The 19,320-nt window shown below is 35.0% G+C and overlaps 1 protein-coding gene across 3 annotated transcripts in view; it reads right to left on the reverse strand.

Moving 5' to 3' along the window:
- Window positions 1-19,320, reverse strand: part of HYCC1 (hyccin PI4KA lipid kinase complex subunit 1) — a 76,102-nt gene that overhangs the window by 24,211 nt on the left and 32,571 nt on the right. For all 3 annotated transcript variants that reach the window (XM_064290066.1, XM_064290067.1, XM_064290068.1), the window contains exons 3-9: window positions 10,943-11,044; window positions 10,145-10,324; window positions 8,352-8,432; window positions 7,591-7,706; window positions 7,112-7,207; window positions 3,677-3,793; window positions 471-558 (exon numbers count right to left, since the gene is read on the reverse strand). In XM_064290066.1, the coding sequence (XP_064146136.1) occupies window positions 471-558; window positions 3,677-3,793; window positions 7,112-7,207; window positions 7,591-7,706; window positions 8,352-8,432; window positions 10,145-10,324; window positions 10,943-11,044 (780 nt within the window). The remainder of the gene's footprint in view (window positions 1-470; window positions 559-3,676; window positions 3,794-7,111; window positions 7,208-7,590; window positions 7,707-8,351; window positions 8,433-10,144; window positions 10,325-10,942; window positions 11,045-19,320) is intronic.

Genomic DNA, 19,320 nt, shown 5'->3' on the forward strand with positions numbered 1-19,320 from the left:
CTTAGAGAAAACACAGTGCTAAAGTTTTAACACGTTTACAAAAAGTAAAAATACTCTCTCCAAGATGTTTCCTAAGATGATGCATAAATCCACTAGAGCAAGGAGGAAGATTTCAGAAGGAAACTTAGGCTAAAAATAGCATGTGAGTAATGAAGTTAAAATGTTCAAAATATTAAATTAGATTTCCAAATGCCTAATGCTAATTAATAAATGCAGCTAAACTATGTTAAGGAGAATACTCCTATAAGTTAAAAAAGATTATCAGATATCTAGGAAGTTAGTCTAATGAAATTTTCAAATTTTATTATATATACTTTTTCAAGTATAAAATTTTGCTGGTATTATGGGAGCATGAATCACTGAGAATTAATGATATATTAATGCATTATGAATGGCTATTTCTCAATTTATAGTTCTAAATTGAGAAATTTTAAGTTATAAAATTTATGTAAATGAGGTATGGTACTTACCAGCAATGGCTCTGGATATAACTCCAGCTGGGCCCTGTATATAATATCATCCAATGCTTTTTGAGCTAGATCCCATTCGCCATTGTAACTGTAAAATTAAATGAATTAAGTAAAAAGAAAGAATAATTATTTTTAATTAATCCTATATAATTGAACAAAATATTATGAGGAACTACCTTTACTGAGGAAAATAACAGATTATATTAGCACATTGCTTAGCATTTCACTCTTACAATTGTATTTTTAAATCTTTGAATTCCTTTCAATTGTACCTGAGGGCCCATTAATACCAAAGAAAATTTTATAGAGGTACATTTCTTCTCTAAAGAACATCTATTTATAGAACTGAAATCAAAAAAGCTAAAACAATGTCAAAGCATTTATACTTTCAAAGCAAGTCAGAGCATAACAAATTATATACCTTAGAATAATATTCAGAATGCTTTACGGTCAAATTACTCTGTAACTCCCACAGTTTTTAAGGAGAATCTACAACTAGTGTGGCTTGCAGTATTCTAAGTAGTTACTTTGCCTACATACATAATTTTCAAAGAAAGGGCCAATATCTTCATAAGAATTAGCTAAAGGACAAATGAACAGAGATATATTGGCTTGAACATCTGTCAACAAAATTAAGAAATGCTAATTACAAAGTACAAGTGATGTCTAGAAAGATGGAAAAAGAATTGCTACCACCCTTAAAAACAAGAAAAAGGCAGATAATCTACAAAGTCATAACTTTTTATTAACCTGTCAAAGAGCTGAGGTCACAGAGCAACCAAAGAACTTGCAACCACAAGGGTAGACAGATGCCTCCAAGGACAGACTAGCTGCAATGCAAATGAATAACAAGAATTCAGCTAAAACCTTTAACAAATTACTAAAAGCCAAGTGTGGGCTAGCATGAGAATACAGAATCTCTGGGACCCTTTACATGGGGAACTCGAACCCACTCACAGCTTTGTCTCCCTAATCACCTTAGGCGCTCACAAGAAAAACCTGGAGCAGGATAGGAGGCCAGAGAAAGCTTCCCTTGGCGGTGTAGGTCTGAAGGAGAAGTGTGGCCACCCATGCAGAAAAGACACAAAGACCCAGCCAGACTCTTCTCCCATATATAACAACACTTTTAAACCTTTGGGAAGGAAGATCAGGAAATCATTTGGTACTGTGACCACTAGATGTCTCCTACCACTGGGGGGAGGATCAGAATCACTGAGAAATTCCTACCCCTGAGGTGCAAGAACATAGGGCCTGCCTGAGACTGAGGCTGGACTAGGACAACAGGGAACAATTCCTATCCCCATCCCTCTACCAGGCTAGTACACAGCTAGAAACAAGCAACAGCAGTCTACTGTTGGAGGAGGGGCAAAAACACAGGGAGAGGCCCTTTCTAAGATGCAGGCAGACAAGGGCAGATGAACACTTAGGACTGATCGGGAATATTGAGGAAAAACCCTCCAGCAATTCAGTTTCCACCTTAAGTACCAGGTAACACCAGAGGAATTTGAAGCAGGCAGTGGCCTGAAGGTAACCACAGCAACAACAAAACTCAACCCTGAGCAGCCTAGAAAAAAAAAATGGCATGCCCATTTCCAGGCATAAATATCTGCCCTCAGTCTCTATTGTCCTACTTATTAACAAAATCATGATCAATTAAAAATTATAACACACACAAAAAGCAGGGGGGATAAAACACTGCTTTTAACCCACTGCCAAGAGACAAAGCAATTAACAGAACCAAATTCAGAGATGATTCAGATGTTGGACCTATCAGGGAAATTAAAATAACTGTGATTAATATATTAAAGGCTCTAGTAGAAAAGAGGAAACCCTGATGGCGTAGTGGTTAAGTGCTACGGCTGCTAACCAAAGGGTCGGCAGTTCAAACCCGCCAGGCGCTCCTTGGAAATTCTATGGGGCAGTTCTACTCTGTCCTATAGGGTTGCTATGAGTCAGAATCGACTCAACAGCACTGGGTTTTTTTTAGCAGAAAAGATGGACAACATGCATGAACAGATGGAGATTTTCCCAGAGAGATGGGAACTACAAGAAAGAGTCAAATGAAAAGGCTAGAAATAAAACACAGTAACAGAGATGAAGGATGCCTTCAATGAGCTCATTGGTAGATTTGATATAGGCAAGAAAAGAATCAGTGAACTTGAAGAGAGACTAATGGAAACTACTCAAACTGAAACACACAAAAAAAAGGAGAGAAAATAAAACAGGTCAGAGCATCCACGAGCTATTGGGAAATATTAAAGGTCTGCCCCAAGGGTCAGCAAACTGTTTCTTATAGGGCTAGATAATATTTCAAGCTTTGTCACAACTACTGAACTTTGTCATCATAGTATGAAAGCAGCCATAGTCAATACGTAAATAAATGAGCATGACTTTGTTTATTTACCAAAAAAAGCAGCAGGCTGATTTGGCCTGCACCCCATAAACTTTACCTTTAGCCAAGAAGCTTATAGTCTATTAGTGAAAATTAAAGTATCGGGTAAATATAATGCAAAGTATGGTAAGTTATGTGCAATAAAGGAATTATAAAGTGAAAGATAAAGTTCAAAGAAAAATAGTATTACCTAAGCCATTTGGTCAGAAACCCTGGCGGCATAGTGGTTAAGAGCTATGGCTGCTAACCAAAAGGTTGGCAGTTCGAATTCACCAGGCTCTCCTTAGAAACTCTATGAGGCAGTTCTACCCTGTCCTGTAGGGTTGCTATGAGTTGGAATCTACTTGACGGCGACAGGTTTAAGCCATTTGGTATGACTGAGCACCAATACTAGAAATTAACAGTAAACTATTTCTGGTCAAAGATGCTCTAAAATATTTTTAAAGCTAAATGTATGGAAACTATTCCTTGAAAGAGTCAAGATATTCACTGGGCAAAAAGGCTATTTGGAAATTACAGCAAAAGAGACAGTAATGAACAAAAGGGACTGTAGCTACATTTAGGTTTTACTAATTTTTATTGTCTTTGAATTAAAGAAAGATGAGGAAGTGTTTTAGTTAGATACAAATCCTTCAGAAGTTTAAAACATCTTTTAAACAATAAAATTATCATCCAGATCTTGATTCATACCCTTTCACATGAAAATATGCTGACTATGCTTATGTACTGACATTACAATATAGTAACAATAAATTAACAGGCTGTAATTGTCCAAAGAGATCGAAGGCCTATTTTGTATATAAGATAAACTTACAAGGCAAAATAAACCCCTGTTAACATCTGCACCATGAATTCTGAAGAAACCGGTATCCTGCTACTTAAACCTTTATATTTTCTTACTTGTTGTCGAGGATATCCACAAACACAGATTCTAGAAAGACCAAAATAAATATATTTGTAAAATTGGTAAAAATTTGGGCAATTTTTTTTTTAACATTTAAAGCCAACAATGTACTAGGTATGCTCTCATAACAAACCTAACATCTAGGAAACAAAGAATATAATTAATTCAAAGAAAGTATAAATAAGATGAAATGCAAAGAAGTACTGAGTATAGTGAGGAATTTATAGTTAAGGAGCACCAAAGCTAAAGCGTATATGCTATAGTGAATAGGTAGCCACCTAAAAGTCCAACAGAAGACTGCTTACATAAATCACTCATACAATATTATAAAACAATTACACATGATGTTTTGAAAGTCTACTTAAATGACAGCAAAAGAGCTGTGCAAAACAACACATGCAGCATAATTCTGTTTTGTGATGAACAAAGGGGTACGGTATGTGCCACTGAAAAAAGAACATGTACAAAGTCATGGAGTTATCTCTGAGCTGTGGGAATATAGACAACTCGTATTTTCTTCTTTATATTCATATGTATTTTCTAAATTTTCTATGACCAATATGCTTTTAAAATAAAGAATAAGTTTCTACTTTTAATAACTATCCAGTCAGTCCAGTTGCTACTGAGTTGATTCTAACTCATGGTGACTCCAGGTGTGTCAAAGGAGAACTGTGCGCCATAGGATTTTTAGCAGCTGATTTTTTGTTAGTAGATCCCAAGCCTTTCTTTGGAGATGTGGGGAGTGTTCAAGGTTGTCTTAATTACTTCCACAATTCATTACAATCGGAAAGTTAGAAAAAGAATGGGGCACATTTGTCACTGAATTTAGCTCAGATATTCTATGGTATTTTTTCTGACTGCATTTCTGTGTTCTCCCTCCTAGATGACCCAGTTATCATTTTGGCAGTCTTCACAATCAGCTGTAATCATCATCAACAGTTCAACTGAGCAGCAATCTAAAACAACTGTCACTTGGCCAAAAGGACTCAATTAGTCATAACACAGTGTGATCAATTTATACCTAATTCTTCAGAAAAACCTGTACTAGTATTAAGATAATCAAGAAGGTCTTGTACTTTAACTGTCATAACCATTTATAAGTTACTTATCATCACAGTTCTGTAACCAGTTTTCTTTCCATAGGTATGAACTAGGCTTTAGGTTTAGGCTTAGACAAAAGTGTTTTCTAATTATCGTCTTTTTATCTTAAAAATGTACAAAGCATCCTAGTTAGAATATTTGTTAAACGATTAAGGGAGCCAGAAGTTAAAAGAAATGAATAGCTAAATTTCAAACCATTGTGAATATAGTAACAAGAACCTTAAAATAAAAACCTAAACAACTGAGGAAAAGACAGGAATGACAAATTTGATGGATTTCCTCTTTTATATCATATTCTGTGGCTAAAGAGCTAGCATTATTTAAATAGTTTAAGTCTTTTGAGTTATTTATCACTCCTTCCTCATTGTCTTACAACCACTGAGCATTCATACAGGATTAGTTTTTCTTGTGGCATGGAATTAATCTAACATGCTTCTGCTAAAACCTTCCTTGGCCAAATCCTACAGCTAGTTTGTAAATCATCTGTATCTCTTTGTTTTTAAAACCAGCCTTGAATTCAGATCTTTGTTAAAAGATTACCTAGTCTACAGGTTAAGCAAAATTGAAATATTAGCAATTTTCCACCAAGAATATAAAAACTGTTATATCAGAGGGCAACCCACTGGAATTACACAGTTAGGACAGAAACCAACAGCACATGTACTTTCCTAGCTTTTCCATCAGTCGTTTCAGGAAAACATCAATAGTCATTCTTACTTGGGTGGTTGTATTAGAGCATCTACAGAGCTTTAAAAAAAAACAGATATATACATTTCTGGGTCCTACCATCGAAGACACTTCTTCAGAGTAGAACCTGGGCTTTGTAGTGTATGTTTAAGTTCTATAGGTGAAAACCGCTGCATCAAGTTACTTCATAAACCAGTGTTTCTGAAATGTTGGTCCTTATACTTGTTTTTTTTTTTTTTATACTTGTTTAGCCCATAATAAAGTTTTCACTGGACCATAGTGAAATGAGAAACAAGGAAAGCTAAATTGATCCTGTTTTTAATTTACAAATTATTGTCCTTCCCTTCTACCTTTCCCCCTTATTGGCATTTAAATAATCTCCCTTTTGTGAAATAATGTTTATGGTAGATGTTTATAATATAATGACCCATTGCCGTTGAGTTGATTCCAACTCAGAGCAACTGTAGAAAGAGTAGAACTGCCCTGTAGGGTTTCCAAGGCCTTAAATCTTAACAGAAGTGGATCGATACGTCTTTCTCTTGCAGAGCTGCTGGTGGTTAGCAACCAAGTGCTTAACCACTGAGCAACCAGGGCTCCTTAAAATCCCAAGGTTGCATTATTTAAATCACTCCCCCAAATTCAAATGATTCTACAAGTTCCTGAATTTTTTATTTTCTCTTATTTATTTGAATTACCCAAAGCATTTTCTCTCTCTCTCTTTTTCTATTTTAAGAAAGGTAACATCTTCATCATAGATATTTAGAGAATCACAAAGTCACAAAGAAGAAAAATTAAAATAAACCATAATTCCACCAGTTACAGGTAATCTTTGTGCCTATTCTGGTCATATTTAACTAGTGCTGGAATTACACTGGCACCCTGGTGGTACAGCAGTAAAAAGTTCGGCTCCTAACCAAAAGGTTGGCAATTAGAATCCGCCAGCCACTCCGTGGAAACCCTTCGTGGCAGTTCTACTCTCTCCTACATGGACACTATGAGTCAGAATTGACTTCATGGCAGCAGGTTTGTTTTTTGTTTTCCTCTTTTTGGTTTTTGGAATCATACCATACATACTATCATTTAATATTCTTCTAAATCAGGATTTTTAAAAAAATATTGACATAGCATACCCAACAACTATCACAATTTATTTAACTAATTCCTTGGCTCAATTTTATATAACAAGGAGAGTTTAAAAACCAGTATCTATTTCTTGGTACAAAATCAGGGCAGAGTTAAAACAAAACAAAAAACACAATGAAGCCAACCACATGCCCAAAATTGAAAGGTCATAATAGATCCATCCTTAGATATCTAGCATGATGCTTTTCTGATACAGAAATATTCCTTTTAAGTATTATTCCCCTTTGAACTCTTCAACATGTTTTTGTGAGTATCATTTATAGATTTCTTTGTGTTGGGGTAGCCTGAGTGTTACATTAACCTATTTGATGTTTTAAACAAATGACTCAAAACAAAAATAACTTAGGTATGTAACAAATTAGCAATTCTAAATTCATATATTTTAATATTAGAAACATTTGAATTTTAATTTACCTTGAATAAATTTGACACAGTGATTGAAGAGACACACTGGGCATATAGGTTAAAGCAGCATTGTAACACAACAAAAGGAATGTCAACACTTCAAACCTAAAGATAAACCAAAAAAAATTCATAAATCTTTAGAATTCTAAGTCAGCCATAATTGAGAAGTTGCTGAAGAAAGATATACTACAGAACAGGCCTCTACAATATAATCACACCAAAAACAATACAAAACTAAAAGAAAAATGAGGAGTTCTCAAGTAACAGGCATACAAAAATTATCTTAAAAATACAATGTTCCAGATGCCATCTGAAGCAAAGTAACAAGTGACAAGTCTGGATAATAATGTTTTTCTCTTGTATAAAATGAGTCAATATCCAAATAAATCATTATATACAACTCACTAAATGTTATTTATAAACATGCTGAAATAATTTTTTTAAAAAATCAGTATGGTTGGATAATAAATAATGTCTCCACAGTATACCTGTTCTGGGCTGTTAGCATCTCCCTTTGAGGATGAGGTCCACTGTACACGACTCTTGACAAACCATGCTGGGATAGTGCACTTTCAGTCAGAGCCATAGAACCAATGGTGGAAGGCTAAAGAAAAGACATTTGAATAAAGAAAATAGCCATCCTGTTGAAAACGTGATATTCGGAATATACACATTACTAAGAATGGTTACCATAGCGACCCTATAGGACAGAGTAGAACTGCCCCATAGAGTTTCCAAGGAGCGCCTGGAGGATTCAAACTACTGACCCTTTGGTTAGCAGCTGTGGCACTTAACCACTACACCACCAGGATTTCCTGTAAGATATATGAACATCATATATCTTGAAAATAAATATTGAGACTGCCTACCAAATTTTCTACAGAAAGATTTTTAAAATAAACTAAAAGTCAAACCACAAATGAGAAATAAAAAATAATTCAACTTCAAAAAATTCTGCCACAGCAATATGTAATTGCCCACCCTCCCCCCAAAAAAGAAAGAAATATAGTTTTATGCATCACAGGGAGAAATATTTTAAATATAATACTTTAAATAATCTCTTACTATCAGATTTTAAAGTCTAATGATTTTGACTTCTTATTTCACTTTGAGAACAGTAAATACTGTGGGTGATGTTTTATACTTTTTAAATTTCTAATAAAATTTTTTGCCTCAATAGTTAGAGGCTAACTTTCAGCAACTTCAAAACTTAGAACCACCAAATTTACTTTGATAAAATGTCACTTACTTCATGATATACAGATGGTTTGGATAAAGATGGAATCGTAAAACTTAATACTCTGCTATGTCCCTCTTTGTCAACTATTTCCTATAAAAGTGAGAAAAAATATCTTAAAATATTCATTTTTTACCCACAAATTTAAAAGTTAAATTTAAATTGCTAGTCTAAATGAAAAAAAAAAAGGATCTTTAAAGTCAACTGAAATCTTAAACCATGATAATCCATTATCAAGCATTCATGAACACCAGTATTTGAAATGTGCACCCTTCCACTTTTAAAATACAGTATTAGTAACATATGGCTTTCTGAATGGCTAAGATACAGATATAGTGCCTGAATAATTATTGATTTTCTTCATATGATAAGTCAGATTTTCTAAGTCAATTAACATAGTTATAAAACATGTCAAGAAGACAACCTTAAATTTCTTTTCCATCTAAAAAAATACAAATCTTAAGTATCTAGAATGTCATGCTACTTAATACACAAACATTATTTACACTGCAAAGTGTATGGCAAATCAGTGCTGTAAAATCTAGAAGCAGCCCAGATTTTATGGAGCTATTACCAACATTAGACCTTTTCTGCAAAACTTTTTGTGAAGATCAGAAACAGTTAATTCCCAGACAATAGATTTTAAATTTTAAAAACTTAAAATGTGACATGGATATTTTCAGACACCTCAGTAAAAGAAGTGAATGGTCTCACTCTCAGCCTTCAATCAATCTAAAAAGTTATGTTTTGAGTTATTTATCTCTCTTTCTTTCCTCATTGTCTTAAAACCACTGAACATTCATACAGGATTAGTTTTTCTTGTGGCATGGAATTAATCTAATATGCTTCTGCTAAAACCTTCCTTGGCCAAATCCTACAGCTAGTTTGTAAATCATCTGTATCTCTTTGTTTTTAAAACCAGCCTTGAATTCAGATCTTTGTTAAAAGATTACCTAGTCTACAGGTTAAGCAAAATTGAAATATTAGCAATTTTCCACTAAGAATATAAAAACTGTTATATCAGAGGGCAACCCATTGGAATTACACAGTTAGGACAGAAACCAACAGCACATGTACTTTCCTAGCTTTTCCATCAGTCGTTTCAGGAAAACATCGATAGTGATTCTTACTTGGGTGGTTGTATTAGAACATTTACAGAGCTTAAAAAAAAAACAGACATATACATTTCTGGGTCCTACCATCTAAGACACTTCTTCAGAGTAGAACCTGGGCTTTGTAGTGTATGTTTAAGTTCTACAGGTGAAAACTGCTGCATCAAGTTACTTCATAAACCAGTGTTTCTGAAATGTTGGTCCTTATACTTGTTTAGCCCATAATAAAGTTTTCACTGGACCATAGTGAAATGAGAAACAAGGAAAGCTAAATTGATCCTGTTTTTAATTTACAAATTATTGTCCTTCCCTTCTACCTTTCCCCCTTATTGGCATTTAAATAATCTCCCTTTTGTGAAATAATGTTAATGATAGATGTTTATAATATAATGACCCATTGCCGTTGAGTTGATTCTAACTCAGAGCAACCCTGTAGAAAGTGTAGAAGTATATAACCCCAACCTCAATAAAGTTATTTTTGAGAGAAGAGCCATGACTCATTTGATGTATAAAAACAATCAGCTTTCACAAAAATGAAAAATAGTTGTTAATCTTAAAACAGTTAGTGATGTTTATTTCTGGTGCAGGAAAAAGAAAGGAAAAAAAAAATGTTTTAGGAGTGACTATTTCCTACCCAAGATGATGTATTTGCTTTTGATGAAAAACACTTTGTTAACTACATTAAATACAAACCAAATTGTAAACCCCTAGAAGAAGGGCTTCAACGCATCCACTGCTATGCAGATTTCGGCTGGCTGAGACTGCAAGGTAGCACCAAGTCAGTTCTGGGAGAAACTGCAGTGTGAATCGAAGCAACTCTTCCTCTCCACTGCGGTAGAATTCAAAGAGTTGGTGACAGACAGGTTCTAGCAACTGGAAGAAACCCAAAATGTTCATTCAAAGACCGGACTATATTTGACTGACAATGTTATATGAAATATAAAAGGTTTCCCCTAATTGATAATTACTTAAATATATAAATGTTTATATTTTTTGAAGCAAAACGATTCTTTGCTATTTAGTGAACCTTCTGAACTCTAGTGGAGGGCCAAACAGTAAAATAAATATGTTCAGAAAGGGCTTTTGAAATATGGTCATTATTCTATTTCTTGGGCTGGGTGATGGTACACTGGAATTCATTTATTATTGTTCTTTAAATATATACATTTTCTTACTCTTATATATGTGTGTATATATATGACAATAAAAATTTTATTTATTTTTATCAATCAAGTGAATACTTTGTTGTTGTTACTTGCTATCGAGTCAATTCCGACTCATGACAACCTGAGGTGGCAGGGTAGAACTGCTCCATAGGGTTTTCAAGGTTGCGACCTTTTGGAAGCAGATCACCAGGCCTGTCTTCCGAGGCAGCTCTGGGTGGGTTCAAACCACCAACCTTTTGGCTAGCAGTTGAGCACTTCACTATTGGCACTCCCCAGGGACTCCTAAGTGAGTTCTACCAGCATAATAAACTGTAAGAGAACTTACCTCACTTTGTGGCTCCTGGATAACTTTATATAGAGATGAAACCAAAGCACTCTTATCTTTCAAATTTGTAGCATAATTTGACAGAGATGTTTCTGGTAGTGTCTAAACAAATTAAAAATGAAACTTTTTATTTATATGAAATCTCCAGAATAGGCTCATCTATATCAAGAGAAGGCAGATAAGTTGTTGCCAGGGGTTGGGGGGAGAGGGAAATTGGGAGTGACTGCTATCAAGTCTGGGGTTTCTTTTTGGGGTGATGGAAATGTCCTAGATAGAACGAGATGATGGTAATGGTTGCACAACATTGTGAATATACCAAAACCCACTTATTTGTAATTGTACACTTTAAAATAGCAAGTTTTATGTTATGTGAATTATCTCAATAAAAATAATTGCAAAAACAAAACAAACACTTTTTATTCTCTTATCATGAAGAGGAACATAAATTAACATCAACGTTTTACCTTTGATCAAAATTTTGGGTTAGAAATAAAATATACTAAACCATGTTTAATTAAAGCCAGAGATCTAATTTTTGTAGTTATATAAGTTACAAATCTCATTAGCTATATTGATCCTTCTTCTTAATAAGCATGTTATATCAGGATCTGATAATGTTTCAAACCTTATCATCCGGTCAGAATAACCCCTGAATTACATACTCTGACTGTTAAGCTTGGTAAGGCTGTTCAATTTTACAGAATCGGAGGAAAACAGACTCCTCAGAACTGGAGAAAAAGATATCCACACTACCAATAAACTAGTGTTCCTGTTGTTGTGTGCCGTCGAGTTGATTCCAACTCACAGTGACCCTATAGGACAGAGCAGAACTGCCCCACAGAGCTTCCTAGGCTATAATCTTTACAAGGGCAGATCTTCAGGTCTTTTCTCCTACAGAGTTGCTGGTGGGTTTGAATCTCCAACTTTTCAGGAAGGCCATTTAAGACATGGTCCACAGGTGGCACGTGAGGTTTGCATTTGACCACTAACTAAAACGTTGGCAGTTCGAACCCACCCAGTGGTGCTTTAGAAGAATGGCCTGGCGATCTGCTTCTCTAAAGATTATAGCCAAGAAAACCCTATAGAGCTCAGTTCTATTCTGTAACACATGGGGTCACCACGAGTCAGAATTGACTTGACAGCAACGGGTTTTCTTTTTTGGTTAATCATAGGCTGCCAGCACCGCCTGTCCAGAAAGGACACCAGGAACAGAGAGCAAGGGAAGAGAAAACCCCAGTAGTAAGTCAGGTGGTTTTGGGTAAGTAGAGAAATTTGAAACAAACATTTCATCATAAATATGATAATAGCCTAGCCTTCTGAAGCATACCCCTTGCTTGACAACATTTATCTCCCAAGTCATTATTCCTTCTCACCCAAATTACTTCTCTTAATAAAAAATAAACAAATAAAACTAATTCTGCAGTAGATACCATATCTGAAGGTATTTCCAACAGTCATTTCAAGATACACAGTATTTCTTACATGTTCCATATCCTAGTATTTCATGATCTTTTTCTTCTATGGTTAGTGTATTATTTATTTGTATATATGTATAAATAGACATAGGAAATGAAACAACTTAAATTTTCATAATAAGCATATTTGGTTCATTTTTACTTTACCGTGGGCTCCTTGAGGGTAAGAACTGTCTTATCATCATCTTTCCATCTACAGCACTTAGCCCAATGCCCCACACTCAAACCTTTGTTGAGGGAACGTATTATAAATGACAGAATAAGAAACGAAAACTGTCACTGTTTACAGTTCAGTAGATTCTTTAAAAATAGGTCATATTTCACCTTAGGATATATAAGTGAATAGACTCTTTTTTATATTTCATAAGAGACTTTTGTTACCACAATGGAAAGTAAACATGAACTACTATTTGGGAGCAGTCCACCCATCTCCAGAAACAGGGTGGGAGGATAGGTTCACAGCGGCTGCTTACATAAAGAAGAGATTAGGGCCGTCTTCTATATTTCAAAAGCACGTAACAAAAGATCACTAGGCAACGTTCCATTTCCGTCATTTGATCAAGGGTAACCTAATACTGGGGAAATTTATACAAAAGGAAGTAATAGTCAAATAAACAACAGATTTCTAATTCCCTGAATGGAAATGAACCTAAATTATATACATAAAACATTTCATATCTGTATATAGATGACTAACTATAAAATTTAAGAATGATAAGTCAATTGGAATATAAATCTTAAAAATTATTAGTGAATAGTAAGATTATTATAAAATTGTAAACACTAACTAGCATAAAATTTAAACATTCAATAAAAACACGAATTAAAATTTTCAGTTTATATATCAATTAACCCTTAGTAAGTAAAATTTCCTGGGAACAGCCAAAGGCAAAAGGATAACTCTTAGCTGAAAAGACAAGCTCTGGAAAATACCCTGAATTCAGGCTACTACTGCCAAATGAGAGGAAGGGCATCTTAAAAATTAGTGCAGTGAACTAATACATTTAATTTGCAATTCTGTCATTATTTCATTTTATGAATGTGGGAAAAGTTACTTTTCTCTGCAGAAAGGGAAAAGATATAACTGCTGAGTTTATGAACAGTGCTTTGAAAAATTTAAGATCTAAGAGGGCCAACAAATTTAAATATTGTTACAGCAAACATTTAAATTTTCTTGCCACGGTACTAGTTCAAAGATACTGGCCTTCCTCAATACCTATTAAGCTTTCTCATGTTTCAGAAGGCAGAAAGAACTGAAGATGAAAAGGTAATAATGGAAAATCATGTTGGGAAGTTGCTCTTGGCAAAATTTGAAGAAAAAGACAGATGCTTCATATTAAAGTATCATTTGGCAGACAGTTTTTTAAAAAAATGTAAGGGGGTGATATGGGCTGGGTAGGAGAGAACTAATGAAGATGGACAGATGGGCAGAGAACCAATAAACAAAACAACCCTGTCTGATAATATTACACATAAGACTGGATTTTTGATTCACATATTGAGTTTCAGTAACTACTAGAAAATCAAAAAAATTAGGAATCTGGAAATCTGCTAGAAAAAAACTATGCATGGTATTAAGAAAAACACAAAATAGTTTGAAAGACAGTATTTTACAAATAAATCTTTGAAAAGCTAGCGATTGAATTATTCATGAAATCTTAAAATAATTAAGTTCATTTCTAATTACTTTGTTGGTATATAGAGAGAATACAAATTACAACCCACAGCTAAGGCAAATACTGAATAGAATTTCCAAAAGGGGGAAAAATTTTTTGCAGAAAGCAAACTGCTGCATCTGTGCATTTAAGAGACTGCTGAGTGAGGCTGTGACGTTAGGGGTTCTGTAACCATGTAACAGTGTAAAGCTAAAAGAATCTTCAGACCACCTACTTCAATTTTTTCTGATGAGGATATGAGACCCAGAGGGATTATTTGATTTGTCCAGTGTCATCAAACAACATAGGGGAAGAATTAGATCAAAGAGTTTCTGACTTCCAGCTAAGTGTACTTTCCACCACTTAATCCACAACCTTGGCCCTATTAGCACCATGGTTATGAAATTAAACAACCAAGCACAGGCTTTTCCAAAAATACGTATATATCCCAAAACCTCCTTTCTTATTTCATATTGTGATTTAACACCACAGAGCACTTCAAAAAACAAATTACTCTAATTTAAAAATTACTTCACAGATTTATTCTCGAAAAGTTTTCTGCCTTCTATTACTTCTGCATGCAGGTAATTTTGCCGATAACTTTAATCTCTTTATCAAACACAAACGGAGCTGAATTCAACACACAATACAATACACAATTCAGAATAACACTCAAAATAATTTTCAGGAGTATCTACCAAGTTAACCAAGGTATAGAAAATACCTTCACTTTAACTGGCTATAGTATAGACCTAAAGATAACTTAAAACATTTGTTATATCAAATTGATTGATAATTCGGTGAGTTTAAGCTGGTAGGGGGACTAAATTAAGTTACTTTTCATGGGCCTCATGATTTCACTCCCCTCCTCCTTCCCAATGGAAAAGTTTCCTTACACTTAAATTCATAAAAATGTTAATAAAATATTATTACCCAGATAATGTATGTTATATTGATAAAAGAGTATACTTAGATAATATTCTCCTTTTAGTCATACCTTGCTTTCCAGAAAACAAGGTCTGGGTGCTTGGTGTACTCACTGCTACTAGGGTGTTATTGCTTCTAGGCCCTCTCAGGGAATAAAGATAGGAAAGATGTGTATGCATACATGTATGGACACACATGCATAAATATAAACATATCATATATGTATATATATATTAAAAACCCATGAGTTCATACTGATTCTTCCCATTCTAATCTAATACCTCAGGTTCTTTCTTGCCTTTCCCATTTTGTTTGTAATTCCCTTCTCAGACAGGGAGAAACCAACTCCCGTTATCCTCAAGAGATTAGTTATTTGCTCAATTAACTTATTTGCTCAGTGTACCCAGTCTACCAGTCACTCTGGCTGACTCTTCTACATGCCAGTTCTGCAACCTTTGCCCCCACGACCCACTTGCTCAGCCACAGGAGCACACTGCTGCCAATACCTTCACACTGCTACTCACCCTACTTTCTAAGGAGTCAACCTATCCATGGTAGGAGGAGACGGGAATGAAAGATCAGATGGGAGGGGAATGGTCTCAGTCATGATTTTCAATTATTTGGCTTAATGGTTGATTCCCTCCCTATGTGCCATACTTTAACACGCCCTCTTCCCACAACTTCCATCTTAAAGCATAGATAACTGCTATATTTGCTTTTGCAAATTTGACTTTACCATTAAACATAAGAATGCCCTAACTGAAGTGGTACTCAACTGTTAAACCTGACAATTTCCATCAACCCTGCCAAAAAAAAAAACCATGATGTTAGGAGCCATGTTAAACAGTCTTGAAGAAGAAAAAGTTTAAAAATCCCTTAACACTCACTCACAAAGATAACATAAGGCTCCAAAAAATGCATGTACAAGATTTAATCGAACTGTTATTATATGTAAATGGCACTGTAAATAGTGTGCTTTGATGACATTCTACTTCATAATGACTTAGGGAATCCATCCAGACCAGATGTGCACCCTTTTACATATGGCCCTGCTTTGCTGTGAGCCAATCAAAAAACTGCTTCATTTAAATTTCACCTGAATTTCACCCTTTCTCCAAACCATATAATAATTCTATCTTTTGTTCTCTTTGGTGAGATGCCCCAAAATACCTATTGTACAGTCTCCCCTCACTACAAATAGTCAATAAACCTGACTCAGTCAGACTACAGGTCTGTCCCTGAAGGTCTTGAGTTGACTGGGCTAGACAAAATCAAAATGACAGTTGCAGTCCAAACCCTTCATTCTTGTGGTTTATGATCATGACGTTCATACAATTATGTGTAAAAATAAGACCCAGGTGACACGGAAAAAAAAGTAATAAGCTGGTTTAAGGGACACAATTTTAGCTCTCACAGAAAAGAGTTCATGAGACAAGAAAATGGAAGTTTTATTTTCTTTAGCAACTAACCGAAGGTAATTCACCCCTTATGTAGCCACTGGGATAGCCAACTATAGAAAGATCCCCATGTAGAAGTTGGGCTAATACTTTCCCATCCTCTCTTCATTGTCAATCATGCGCAGTCCCACTGCCCCCCAAACTGGAAGAAACCTTTTAACACTGAATCTGATGGTAATCGGAGAGTAACATCATCATTTGGAGATTTGAACCAGTCTTTGTAGTGCTGTGGCAAAAGGAAGAAAAGAAAGCAAATAAATCCTTTGAACCACTTGGGAGAAAAAAGGAATAAATTTCCTGGAAAAGATTACTATTTGTAAATAACTTCTTATTAAGATTTGTAGGGCTCGGCGGGGATATCTAGGTCAACTGGCATAACGTAGTTTATAAAGAAAATGTTGTACATTCTATTTTGGTAAGTAGCAACTAGGGTCTTAAAAGCTTATGAACAGCCATCTAAGATATATCTATTGTTCTCATCCCATCTGGAGCAAAGGAGAATGAAGAAAACCAGAGGCACAAGGAAAATATTAGTCCAAAGGACTAATGGACCACATGAACCACAGTCTCCATCACCCTGAGCCCAGAACTAGATGGTGCCCGGCTACCACCACTTACCACTCTGACAGAGATCGCAATAGAGGGTCCCAGACAGACTGGGATAAAAATGTATAACAAAATTCAAATTCACAAAAAAAGACCAGACTTGCTGGCCTGATGGAGACTGGAGGAACCCACAAGAGTATTATCCCCAGACACCTTACTAACTCAGAACTGAAGGCACTCTCAAATTCCACCTTTCAGCCAAAGATTAGACAGGCCTATAAAACAAACAATAACACACGTGAGGAACGTGTATACAAGACCAAACGGGCAACACCTGCCCAAAAGCAAAGACAAGAAGGGAGGAAGTCACAAAAAAACTGGACGAATAGACATGGGGAACCTGAGGTAAAAAGGGAAAGCGGGAGTGTACTGACACACTGCAGGGATTGCAACCAAAATCACAAAACAATTTGTGTATAAATTTTTGAATAAGAAAAAAAAAGATTTGTGGAAACATACTTCTGCTTCCACAGATACTTAACTTTTCAGATATATGTATACATTAGTCTCTTCAATAAATGCTGCTGGCACAACTGGATCTCCACATGCAAAAGAATGAAGCTGGAGTCATACCGCACACCATATATGAAAATTAACTCAAAATGGATCAATGATCTAAATATAAAAATTAAACCATAAAACTCTTAGAACAAAACATAGGGGTAAGCCTTCAAGATCCTGTTTTTGACAACTGATTCTTAGATATGACATCAAAAGCACAAGCAACAAAAGAAAAAATAGATAAAATGAACTCTATCAAAATTTAAAACTTTTATGCATCAAAAGACTTTATTAAAAAATAAAGAGTCAACTTACAGAATGGGAGAAAATATGTGGTAACCATACAATCTGATAGGAAACCCTAGTGGTATAGTACTTAAGTGCAACAGCTGCTAACCAAAAGGTCAGCAATTCAAATCCACCAGGTGCTCCTGGGGAACTCTATAGGGCAGTTCTACTCTGTCCTATAGGGAGGTTATGAGTCAGAATCAACTCAACTGCAAAGGGTTTGGGTTTTTTTTTTTATATATATATAATTTGATAAAATTTTAATATATATAATCAATCCCATAACAACAAAAGACAAACAATCCAATTAAAAAATGGACAAAGGAAACAAATAGGCATTTCTCCAAAGATAGACATATGGCCAAATAATTCCATGAAAAGATGTTCAAAGTCACAGTCATTCATCAACAGGGAGGAGCAAAACAAAACCACAATGAAACACTAACAATGAAACTAACAAGTGTTGGCAATGATATAGAGAAATTGGAACCCTCATACATTGCTGGTGGGAATGTAAAATGGCACAGCTGCTATGGAAAACAGTTGGGCGGTTCCTCAAAAAGTTAAACATAAAATTATCATATAATCCAACAATCATCTCCTAGGTATATACTTAAAAGAATTGAGAGCAGGGACTCAAACAGATACTCACATAAATGTTCACTGCTGCATTCACAATAATAACACAAATTCCCATCAACAGATAAATAAACAAAATGTGGTATATCCATACAATGAAATATTATTCATCCATAAAGAGAAATTAAGTTATGATATGTGCTATGACATGGATAAACCTTGAAAACCTCATGCTAGGTGAAACACAAGAGGATAAATATTATTTGATCCTGTTTAGATAAAATATCTAGAACAGGTAAATGTATAGAGACAAAAGTTTATTAGTGGTTACCAGGGCTGGGAGGGGGAATGGGGAGTTACTGCTTAAAGGGTACTGAGATTCTGCTCAGGGTGCTGAAAAAGTTTTGGAAATAGATAGTGGTGATGGTTGTACAACGTGGTGAATGTGATTAAAGTCACTAAATCGAACATAGAAAAAAGGTTAAAATGGCAAATATTTTGTTACGTATATCACAATAAAATTTTTTTAACTAATGAAACTAAAATATTCAAATGGCCAACAGACATATGAAAGATGCTTAACGTCAATAGCCATCAGAGAAATGCAAATCAAAACCACAATGAGATACCATTTCATGCCTACTAAGATGGTCAAGATTTAAAAAAAAGGAAAATAACAAGTTTTGGAGGTGATTTGGAGAAATTGGAACCCTTACCCATAGCTGGTGAGAATATAAAATGGCACAGCCATTGTGGAAAACAGTCTGGTGGTTCCTTAAAAAACTAGAGGTAGAGCTGCCATATGACCCAGCAGCTCCACCTGTGTTTGTCACAGAACTACTTACAACAGCAAAAAGATGAAAATAAGCTAAGTGCCTATCAGCTAATGA

The sequence above is a fragment of the Loxodonta africana genome, chromosome 8, assembly GCF_030014295.1.
Source record: "Loxodonta africana isolate mLoxAfr1 chromosome 8, mLoxAfr1.hap2, whole genome shotgun sequence".
NCBI classification, from domain to species: domain Eukaryota; kingdom Metazoa; phylum Chordata; class Mammalia; order Proboscidea; family Elephantidae; genus Loxodonta; species Loxodonta africana.